We start from the raw sequence: 12,281 nt of genomic DNA on the forward strand, positions 1-12,281 counted from the left end.
CTTTTTTATTTATTACCATTTATATTTATAACAATACTATAATAAATTTGCACTTGTATTAAAAATAAATTATGGATGCAATATAAATATATAATAAATATTTTAACATATATTATGTTTGTTTGGTAAAATATTATCATAATAAATTATAAGTATATTAAAGTGTACATGTGATAAATACAACATCCATCAATAAAACTTATAATAATACATATTTTAATAAATTATTTTCTGTAATATATATTAAAATTATATTATAAATATCGAATAAAAAATATACTATTATTAAACATTTTTTTAATATAACATATCCATGTTTCTATAAAAGTTAAAGTAACCCGTTTGTAAAAAAATTGGATCCAAGAGATATATGTTCCATACCATATAAACTCCTAGCAGCTAGCTGTTATAAGTTGAATTCAAATATTGTACGCAAGTAAGAAGAGACAAAATTGGATAAACGTGGAACCAGGAGAATAAAGTGGCAAATTACAGAAGCCACGACGCATGCCACGTTCTGTCCATGCAACAATTTCAACACCCTTTAAATCACTTCCCCCACCTTTAGCTTATTCCACAAAAAAATATCGAGTTTAGTTGAAAATAGCTTATAGCAAATTAAGAGAAAAAATGCCAGGCCTTACTATTGGAGATGACCTTCCTAATCTTCAAGTAGAAACGAATCATGGAACGATGAAACTCCATGACTATGTTGGTGATAGCTACACCATTCTATTTTCTCATCCAGGTCAATTCATACTCCCATCACTTTAATTTTCTGCAATAATAGTTTATACATACATATATATATATATATATATACATATATATATATATATATATATATATATATATATATATATATATATATATATATATATATATATATATATATGAATGATCAAATCAAGTTATTTGCAACAACACATGTACTTGATGCTAATATGACATATATTACTTCCTTTATTTTAAGTGGTATGACTAAGTTACTATTTATTTTGACTTTAAATTTATATATGAATTTTTTGAAATAAAATTTATAAATTTGAAAACTATTTAAAAATGACAGTTTAAAATAGATGATTAATCTTCTATTTGGATGCATGCAGGTGATTTTACGCCAGTATGCACGACGGAGCTTGGTATGATGGCGGCTTATGCCAGCAAATTCGCTGAACGAGGAGTCAAACTTATTGGACTTTCTTGTGACGATGTCCACTCTCACAATGAGTGGATCAAGGATATTGAAGCTTACAACGTACGTATACAATTGATAAGCATAAAATGTTGTTTTAATTTTTGGTACTCCCTTTTACTAGTAGTAGCTTTTTAATATTTGGCAGAAGGGACACAAGGTGACATACCCAATCATTGCTGATCCAAAAAGAGAATTGATTAAGCAACTGAACATGGTGGATCCTGATGAAACAGATTCCTCTGGTCATAAAGTTCCTTCTCGTGCTCTTCACATCGTAGGTCCGGACAAGAAGGTAATGCACAACGTTAAGAGTTAATAAATGGTGATTTATTGACCGTCAAAAAGCTACTTGGACGAAAATTCGGTCATAATTGAATTGTCTAATTCTTTTATTTGTTTTTCTATAAATTATAAGTATCTAATAAAATGATAAATAATTCTTTTTTCTATTATGATTATATATTAATAAATAGAATAATATTTTTTAAAAAAATATTTTGATAAAAAAAATTATGAGTCAATGTAGGATTATATATCAAATTAATTTTTAATGATCCAAAAGGAGTTCAGCTAATAAATGGGTGAGTTATATATCAAATTAATTTTTAATGATTTGAAAGAAGTTCAGCTAATAAATGGATCCATCAAATCAAATTATCAAATTTGGGTGGGTTAAGCTAATAAATGGATAGATCAAATCAAATCTAGGTGGGTTGAGTTTGATCTTGTCACCTCATTCAAATATCATTGATATTTGAATTATTGATATTTGAATTGAAAGAAATGGAATGTTCCATTGAAGATCTTTCTAATTTGTTCTGAACATTATGTTTTTAGATAAAGCTGAGCTTTCTATACCCAGCAAGCACCGGAAGAAACATGGATGAAGTGTTGAGGGTGGTGGACTCACTGCAGCTTTCTGCAAAGCACAAAGTTGCAACCCCAGCAAACTGGAAACCGGGAGAGCCGGTGGTCATATCACCGAGTGTCTCTAATGAACAAGCCAAGGAGATGTTTCCACAGGGTTTTGACACTACCGATCTTCCATCTGGCAAGAGTTACCTCCGCTTCTCCATCTTCTAATTAGAAAGAGAAAAAAATGGAGATGTTGGTATTACGATTTTCAAAGTTTAGTCAAAGTTGAGCTCAAGACTCACTACTCAGTCCTATTTGGTTCGATGTCTTACTTCGGTCAATAAGCAAAACGTCTAAAAATTACTTGATAATAAATAATATATTGTTGAAAAACTTAGTCAAAAGTGCATTGTAGTTGCATGGTAGCATATACACACTCAATTCTCTCATACTCTCTTTTTTTTTTAATTAATTTGTTAAGTTAAGTTTATTTTATAACTCGTTACACGAGTCAAATAAGTAGCAAAATTGTAGAGATTTTTTGGTACGGTAAGCATTTGGATATGTATTTTATCAATCGTTTAATTATGAGTAGGATTTGTGCCACATATCACCTTATCACCTTATTGATAATAAAAATTAAATATATAGTTGACTGGAATAAGATTTTCAATTAGCATTAATTATACATATTCACTTTGAAATTTATGATTATCTATCAATTTTTTTATGATATATATATATATTTTTATGTTATATTTTTGCTTAACTATATATAAAATAAAAATAAAAATAAATATTTAATTATTTAAGCTTTATTCACTTTAATTTACAAAAAGATAAAAGTGAATTGTTGACATGTTATTTTCAAATAAAGAAAGTCTATATATAGCCATCACAGAGTGTTCATCTGCACTTTGTTTGAAATTTCATTTCTAACAACATGAAGCCATCATGTCACTGATTAAAAAAAAACAATTCAACATCCTGAAAGGATTTTATTTTATTTGTCACTCTTTCAAAAAAGAATTAGGATAATGGATTTTTTTTCATTTTAAATATGTATTTAAATGATTTTTATTCTTGGAAGTTAGAAGAATTTTGTTATTATATATGAATTATTATCTTAATTTTTAAGCAATAATCTTTACAATTATAAATGAGTTTGAATATATCTTGAATCATAAAATAAGATAAAATTTATCTCATGAACTAAATAATTATTCTCATAAGTTGAATTTTGAAGTGTCATTTTATTTATTGTGATGATTATGTTTACCTCCAATTGTTTTATCTTTAAATTTTGATTTAGAAATTTTTTTTCTTAATTGATAAGTGAAGTTAATGTTGAAAAGATTCGAGGGTGAATTTTATTTTATGTTGGATCATATATATAATGTTATTGTTTGAGGGTAAACGGTGGATTCAAGTTTTATTGCATCAAAAAGGTAAGACATCGATTAAAATTTTGATGCATCATATAATGATAACATTTTGGGTTCAAGTCCCATCATATTTTGGCCTAATACGCTTTTATATAGACAAGTCATTGGGTTAAAGTCCCCACACAATATATTTATGATAAAATGATGACTAAACAAATTGATATGCTCTTGAATTTTTTTTGTAAAGCTCTTCCTATTAAATATGCTTCATTCTTATAAGAGAATGTGCTAGCAATAGATTAAGATGCCAATGATTATTGTAGTTGTACAAATAAAATGGGCATGACAAAGAATAATATAATAATTATCATTGTGGAGTTGTGGTAAAAATGAAGAAGATTATGAGTTTTTAGTTGTACAAATAAAATGGGCATGACAAAGAATAATATAATAATTATCATTGTGGAGTTGTGGTAAAAATGAAGAAGATTATGAGTTTTCAAAATAGACTTTCAAAATGTGAAAGTAATTTTCGTCATCAAATTTGGTATAACAGGAATTGGACAGGTGACTGCTATGCTACCTAATTTGATTTTATAAATCCTCCATTAAACTAAAGAAATATATAGTGGTGGTATACTGGACCTTTCAAAAGATGATGTTGAGGTGTTTCATATAAATATATGATAAATTTCAAAGCATGATAATGAACTTCTAATAAAAATTATGAAGCACTTATATATGATTATAGTCCATTCCTTGAAGAGAATGTGACTTGTGATAAACATTGTGAATGCCCGATCATTCGTGAAAGTGAATATGTCACGAGATGATGAAAATTATGAATAATGACATACAACAACAACAACAATAAATTCAGTATAGTCCCACCATGTGGGGTATGGGGAGAGTAGAGTGTACGCAGACCTAACCTTCACCTTGAAAGGTAGGGCGGCTATTTCCGAAATACCCTCAACTCAAGAGAGAAAAACAAGATAAAAGGTCAGATAGGGACAAACATATCGAAAACAAGATGAAAACAAAAAATAGCAAAAGTGAAAAAGTCATGATAGATTAGTACGGAAAGAAAGAGACATTAACTACTATAAATAAATAAGATAATTAAAGTACAATGGCTCCACACCTATAAATAGCAATACAATGCAGAAATCAAATGGCAATAAACAATGAGTAAAACTACAACTATTATGGTGTAAGAATAAGTCACCTAGCATTTTATCCTAATCTGAGTCCTCCACAAAAGAAATTATAGTGCGTTAATGCGCCTACTAATATGGAAGAATAACGAGACTATATACTAGCCTTGTACCCTAATGTGGATCCTCCATACCCTCCTATCTAAGGTCATGTCCTCGGTAAGTTGTAACTGTGTCATTTTCTGTTTAATCACCTCTCCCTAATATTTCTTCAGCCTACCCCTACCTCTTCTGAAACTATCTATGGACAACCTCCCACACCTCCTCACTAGGGCATCTGCGTCTCTCCTCTTCATATACCCAAACCATCTCAGTTGCATTTGTCGCATCTTGTCTTCCACTGAGGCCACTCCTACCTTGTCCCGGATAGCCTCATTTCTAATCTTATCGCTCCTGGTATACCCACACATCCACCTCAACATTCTCATCTCGGCTACTTTTATTTTTTGAATTTGAGAAACCTTAATTGGCCAACACTCCTCCCCATATAACATAGCCGGTCTAACCACCACTTTGTAGAACTTGCCTTTAAGTTGTGGTGGCACCTTCTTATCACAGATCACACCGGAAACGAGCCTTCATTTCATCCACCCTGCCCCAATACGATGTGTGACATCATCTTCAATCTCCCCGCTGCCTTGCATGATAGACCCAAGGTACTTGAAAGTACTTTTCTTTTGGATGGCCTGGTCACCAAGCCTAACTTTCGCGCCAGCCTCCTGAGGTGTCTCACTGAACTTGCACTCTAAGTACTCTGTCTTGGTCGTACTCAGCTTAAACCCTTTAGACTCCAAGGTATGTCTCCAATCCTCCAACTTAGCGTTAATTCTGCTATGAGTCTTATCGATAAGGACTATGTTGTCCGCAAAAAGCATACACCATGGCACCTCACCTTGAATTTGTCACATCAATCCATCCATCACCAAGGAAAATAAAAATGTACTAAGGGATGATCCTTGATGCAACCCCCTCACAACTGGAAAGTGCTCTAAGTCCCCTCCTACTGTCCTTACCCTGATTTTGGCACCCTCATACATATCCTTGATCACCCTAATGTACGCCACAGGTACACCTTTAGCCTCCAAACATATCCATATTATCTCTCGTGGAACTTTATCGTAAGCCTTTTCTAGATATATGAATACCATATGTTTGATATTCTTCCACTTTTCCACCTTATCCTTGCTTTCTATAAGCTTTGCATACGTGATCTTCTTTGCTTTCACCTTTCCTTGTACTTCTCCATTTCACCACCAGTCCACTCGATGCCGGCCACGGCTACCTGTTGAGACTCCCAACACTTTCCTTGCTACAGTCCTAATACAGCTAGCCGTCCTATACCACATAGTGTTCTCATCCCCCCAACTATCCCAGACCCTCATATCCTTCAATTTTTCTCCTATTTTCAGGGCGCTATCTGTGGTCAAACTCCCTCATCTGATCCTAGGTCGGTCATTTCCGACCCTCTTATTCCTCGTCATTTTGATCCCTAAATCCATCACCAAGAGCTTATGTCGTATCGTAAGGTTGTCGATCAGAATGACCTTAGAGTCTTTGCACATAACTTTATCGTTCTTCCTAAGGAGTAAAAATTTTATTTGAGTCTTAGCCACATGCTCATTGAATAAATGTCACAACTCACCTATATGGGAGGTTTGAAAAAAAATATTTGATATAAATGGTCATTGATCAAGTACTTTTAGTACATCAAAAATATTGTGGAATGTTTTATTATGAACTATCAAACGAACAAAAAGAAGAAATACTTCTTACCTATAAGGTTGTAGACATGTTTTACTTGAAATGATTTTGACCATGACAATGATGATATAAATCTCTCCTTGAAGAAATGTTCACTACATGGACAATATTATGAAATATGTGGTAGTATTCAAAGTTAATTGTGAGCTTTGGTGAGCTAATGTGCTACTACCCAAAAAATTAAATTGTTCATGATATTGGAATTATAGTAAGTCTTGAAAGAAACTATTTAAGTTTTAAAGAAATTGTCAAAAAGAAGAAAAAAATATTATTGAGACTATAAAATATGAGAAGATTTAAGATCTTCATATTACTACAATTAAAAATGAGTTATAAATATTTATCTGAAATTTATTTTTTATGTTGTCTGTGGTACATAAATATGGATATGATGATGAAATCACCTACAAAAGTAAACTAGAAGTTTACTGAAATAAATATCAATTGGCATGATTTGTTGATCATCCTGATTCAAATGTGATGCGAAAATAATTGAGAATTCATCTGGTTATATATATTGAAGAAATGACAAATTCTTCAAAGAATTCTCTAGTGTTGTTTGTTCTTGTGATAAAATAATAAGTTTACCAGCTAAGATTGAGATTGTATCTCCTGAATTGTGAAATCTATAAAAAGGTGAATATGAGTTCATTCACCTGTCATGTAGACCGTTTACTATTATATGATTTTAATAGATGCATCTATATTATGATCACAAGTGCTTTGTTATCAACTTGCAATTTGATTTTTGCAAGGTTATTGCTCGCCTTGTTTAATCAAGAGCACATTTCAAATTATAAATTATATTGATGATGCTGATTTATATCAAAGTGTGTTTAAGTAGAAATTATATGCCTCAAATTATACCTAATCATTGATTATGAGAACAAAACTTCCAAAAAAAATTTGGTATGAGATTAAAATATAGCAACACTTATATGTATCAAGCCAACAAGGTTCCTCTATCATAATTGGTTCAGAGTCAGAAATCAAATAATTCTCATCTAAATTTTCTTTTTTACATTTGTGATATAAGATTCAAATGCTCCATCACTACGTAATTCCCAAAGATGAGTCTCCAAATAAAGTGGGGTGAATGTTAGATTTTCTAACATTAGGGGGAGATATAATAAGCAACTGAAAAATATGTTATATATATGAAGAATTATTGTTATGATCTTCGTTCAAAAGATAATATAAGTCAATTGTCAGACACATTCGCTAATCCTATGTTATAATCCACTGATAAATGCCCTAATGAAAAGTCATTAAAGGACATAATTTATGGCACGCCTAAAGCGTGATATATAAATTGATTCGAAATATAAAACTTCATGAAGAAGAAAAGGAGAAAATGATTAAGATGGTCATAATAATGAGGCAGGGGCTTTAAATAGAGCACCATGACATAACACTTCATAAAACCTTGGCAAAGGTTCAGATATCTGAAAATGATGAAAAATAAAGAGAGCTCAACAAGTTATGTCATATCAGAATCGATATCAGATAATCGTCGACAATATCTTTAATATAATGTAGCGCTCAAAATTATAAATGATGATGAGGATCTTGAATTCAAATTTGTCAAATAGTATAGATAGATTAATGATTGGCCAAAGAAAATATGCAATTCAAGTATATTATATTTCACTTGAAAGAGTAATGTTCTGGAACTATAGTTCATATACCAAGATATAATGTCAGTGGGGTACAAATGGACGATTATGAAAAAATAAAAATTAAATGAAAATTGTAAAATATAAAATACGGCTTCCGCCTTGGGGCATAAAGATTTTACACTAAAGTCCCGATATTATTGTATGAAGATGTGTTCTCCTATGGTGAATGCAATAAAATTTCTTTCAGTCTGACAATATATAAAAATCTTGAATACGTATAATGAATAATTATCATGTCAAGCAAGATGGTAAATATTATATGACAATCCTTGAAAGATTTAAAAGGTTTTAAAGTGATTCTACTGACTACCCCAATAGTTGTGAGATCATTTAACAGAAATAAAGATCAATTTTGATCTCATTAAAAATGGTTAGAAAGTACAATGACATATTGCAATTTGGTGCACTTTTATATTCTGCTATTATTATTCATGGTATACTAATTTATTAATGTGCATGCAAATATAACACTACTCCTATCGATAGAGATATCAACGTGAATCAAATATTATTTTATAAATTATTTATTCTAACCAATCATGTCAAGGTTTATTGGTTATGAACCTGCAGGAAATCATTTGATTTATATGAAGTTTGATCTCAAGAAAGATATTTGTTTTCATGTGGAGATATTGTCTTATCACATTATTCTACAAGACAGACAATTTTATTATCATACAAGTCTCTGTCACTTGGCTATTGCTACAAGCAAGTTTAATGAGCAATTTTTCTACCTCGACAAGGTCACAAACTAAGTGATTATCAAGGATTTATTTGGCTGAACTCAACATATTCAAGAGACGAGAAAACAATATATTAGGATAAACTCAAGAATGCAAAATCTTCATGAATGTGATTTGGTCACAAAGACACAACCAATATCAACATTTGGAAAGCTAAGTATATGATTGGGAGACATCCTTTACAAGAATTAAGTGATGTTTTCATCAGGGGAGTATAATACACGTTGCACTCTTTTTTCCTTTGTGTAGATTTTGTCTCACTGGATTTTTCTAGTATGGTTTTTAATGAAACAACACTCAAGGTGTATTATCAGATGTGTGTACTCTTTTTTCCTCATTAAGTTTTTTTCACTAGGTTTTTTCTAGTAAGGTTTTAATGAGGTACAACATCTATGGGTGTTCGAAATATTTGTTCTTTCACTAGAATTTTTCTTTTGTAAATGAACATCCAAGGGGGGGTGTTGAAAAATTTTGTCAAAAGTGGATGTCCATGAGATCCACTTTCACTATAGTTAATAGTATTTTCACTGTAGTTAAACAGTAAAAAATACTGTAGAATCACACGTTCTGCACTATAGTTGCACTGCAGCACGCGTTTTTCCTTCAGCTTTGCCTATAAAAGGCACTCGTTTTCTACAATGAAAAATACATACTCAATTCTCTCAACTCTCTCTCTCTCTTTCTCTTAATATCTCTCCTTCTTATTAATTTGTTAAATTAGTTTATTTTATAACATATATATTTGTATATTATGTACTAGTATCTTCTACTATTTTAAAGAAGAAAATAAATAGTTATATTTGGATCCTTGACTTTTAGATATATTAATGTTGTTAAGCTTTTGCTACTGTCTCTCAGTTGATTTTTTTGGCGGAATTCATCGGTGGCCCGCTAAAGTTGGCACCAACTTTCACTTAGACACCTCAACTAGATTTTGTTCATTTTAGACACCTCATGTCATGTCACGCTGTGTTATTTTGACAATTTTTTGTAAATCAGCTAAAATTATAAAATATATGTAATTCACTCGCAGATGATGTGGCATGCTAGTAATAAAAGAAGGACACGTCAGTTTCGTTCACAAAAAAAATATTTTTTTATTTTTCAACTTATACACCTAATTTAAAAAAAACAAAAAAAATGAAAAAGAAAAAAAAAAGGGTCTTCTTCCCTAGTTCAATGTTCCCCCTCACTGCAACCATGTCTCTTTACACACACACACTCAAGCCTTCACCTCTCCATCTCTCTCTCTTTCTCTCACCCTCTCCAATTCTTTTTCTGTTTTTTCCTTTTTTTTCTTTTTCTTAATTATTATATAGATTTAAGTCTCAAATTTTCCAGCAAAGATCTACTTTTATGATAAAAACAATATGAATTGATTAATTTTTTGGCAAAATTCGTTATTGTTTTTTATAATTATGATGAAAGATTATTAGTGGGAAGAAAATAAAGGCAATGGGTGGAAGATTTTGATGCTATCAAAATGAAAGGGAATAAAAATTTTAGCTTGTATACGCAACAATGGTATAAATATCTGCCCCAATGAAAGGGGTAAGGTTCAATGGAGAAGAATAAAGAGGTGGGAAAAGTTTATTAGAAGTGGTGGCGGTGTGCCGTCGGTGAAAGGATAAACGGGATTGAAAATTCTTTTAGAATTATCTAAATGGAGTTTTTATTTTGTTCAAAATAAGAGTATTGCTATGCTTTTAGAAGATTGTTTCAAATTAATGTGGTGGTCATTTGATGAATGGTAGTGGAAGGTGGAAGGAAGGAAAAAAAATATTTTTTTACAAAAAAATATTTTTTACGCGCTCAAATTGAATGCAATACACTTACTCTGCCAACTCAGCAAAAAGTGTCAAAATGATACAACGGAGCATGACATGAAGTGTCTAAAATGAACAAAGTCTAGTTAAGGTGTCTAAGTGAAAGTTGATGCCAACTTTAGGAGGCCACCGATGAGTTTAGCTTCTTTTTTTTAAGTTTATTTTCGTACAACTAAGTCTCAAGTTCCACGCTTATTATTATTTGAAATAAGAGTCAAAAACATATCTAATTTTTTTTTTTGAATTTCATACCTGAACTATTAAAAGTGTGAGTTTCATACCTAAACTATCACTTATTGATTTGAGAAACATACATCAATGGTTTGTGTAATATATTTTCTTTATTTTTTGAAAACAAATCTTGCCACATAGCATTCCACATAAATAAAATATTTCACCTTACAAAAATTAAACAAACAATTAATATAAGTAAAAAGTTAAAGACAAAGTGTTTCTATCTCCACAAAAAATATATTATTTTAATTAAAAAATATTTTTTTAAATAAAATTATTTTTTTAAAAAATAAGATTTAAAATATTTTGCTCATGCACTTCATCCCCTCCCCCAATTATCCCCTTCCTTTTATTTTCTTAAATTCATACTTCACTCCCCCCCCCCTCACTTTTTCTAACAAGTGTTATTATTTTTATTTTATTTTAATATAAAATTATATTCAAACTATTTAACCCTCTGCTCTTAATTTATATTTTTAAAATATATTTTTCTCATTTTATATTAGATATGTAAATATTTTTTCTGCGTACTAAATATAACATAAATAAAAAATTATTTTAAGAAAAGTCTTGCGCTAAGTAAAAAATATTTTCCTAAAATCCTATATATATATCTAACATAAATGAGAAACAAAATGAAAGAGGAGGGTTAGATGGGGCAGGATAAAAAAAAAAATTTAAAAAAATATATATCAAAATTATTATTTGAGGGAGGGGAAGGGGAGATGAATTTTTTTAAAAAATATTTTATAAAAGAAATTTAATAAATAAAAATATAACTAAGAAATTGGGATAGGGGTATGGTGAAACAAAGTGGTGGAGTGAAGTAAGAAAAATATTTTATATTTTTTTGAGTGCAAGATAGTAATACTTTAATCTTTAATTCTAACTAATTCTAATAATTTATTTATTTTTTGTTAGAGTAGAATATTTTGTCCATGTGAAATGTGATGTGCCAAATCTTTTTAAATGAAAGAGAGAGTAGTATACACACCATAATGAAAGTGGAATAATTCATCCTCAAATAAGATTAACCTATCATAGAAAGGACATGAAAAGGGGACTAGCAAGCCAACATAAACATGATGACATCTTATAATGCATGGAACATGAAAACTTCAACTTAACATAAAATCATGACTTAAAAATCAACTTTTTCATGAATGCATATGAATGGCATAGGAGGAACTGAATACGTGAGAGTTCAATTAGCTTTAGTAGGAACAACTTACTATTTTAGGCTTGAGTAGAGGGAAAGAGGTACGAGTATCGTTTCATCATATCCGCCTTCACCTCCCAAGTAGCACTTTCTACTTGTTGATTCCTTCATAATACTTTGACGGACACAACTTCTTTGTTTCTTAACTTCTTAACTTGCCTGTC

At 30.5% G+C, this 12,281-nt stretch overlaps 1 protein-coding gene across 1 annotated transcript; it reads left to right on the forward strand.

Moving 5' to 3' along the window:
• Nucleotides 1-588: 588 nt before the first annotated feature.
• On the forward strand, nt 589-2,709 carry LOC129877137 (1-Cys peroxiredoxin). Its single transcript, XM_055952622.1, has 4 exons — nt 589-748; nt 1,110-1,258; nt 1,344-1,490; nt 2,036-2,709. The coding sequence occupies exons 1-4, from the start codon at nt 631-633 to the stop codon at nt 2,279-2,281; spliced, it is 660 nt and encodes a 219-aa protein (XP_055808597.1). The 5' UTR covers nt 589-630; the 3' UTR covers nt 2,282-2,709.
• Nucleotides 2,710-12,281: the final 9,572 nt, after the last annotated feature.

Source organism: Solanum dulcamara, chromosome 12 (genome assembly GCF_947179165.1).
Source record: "Solanum dulcamara chromosome 12, daSolDulc1.2, whole genome shotgun sequence".
In the NCBI taxonomy this organism is placed as follows: Eukaryota; Viridiplantae; Streptophyta; class Magnoliopsida; order Solanales; family Solanaceae; genus Solanum; species Solanum dulcamara.

Excerpts from the sequence above, each read along its gene's own strand:
- LOC129877137 (XM_055952622.1), top strand. The coding sequence starts at position 631 with ATGCCAGGCCTTACTATTGGAGATGACCTTCCTAATCTTCAAGTAGAA. Across the intron at positions 749-1,109 it reads CATTCTATTTTCTCATCCAG|GTGATTTTACGCCAGTATGC; the intron begins GTCAATTCATAC and ends GGATGCATGCAG. Across the intron at positions 1,491-2,035 it reads TCGTAGGTCCGGACAAGAAG|ATAAAGCTGAGCTTTCTATA; the intron begins GTAATGCACAAC and ends TTATGTTTTTAG.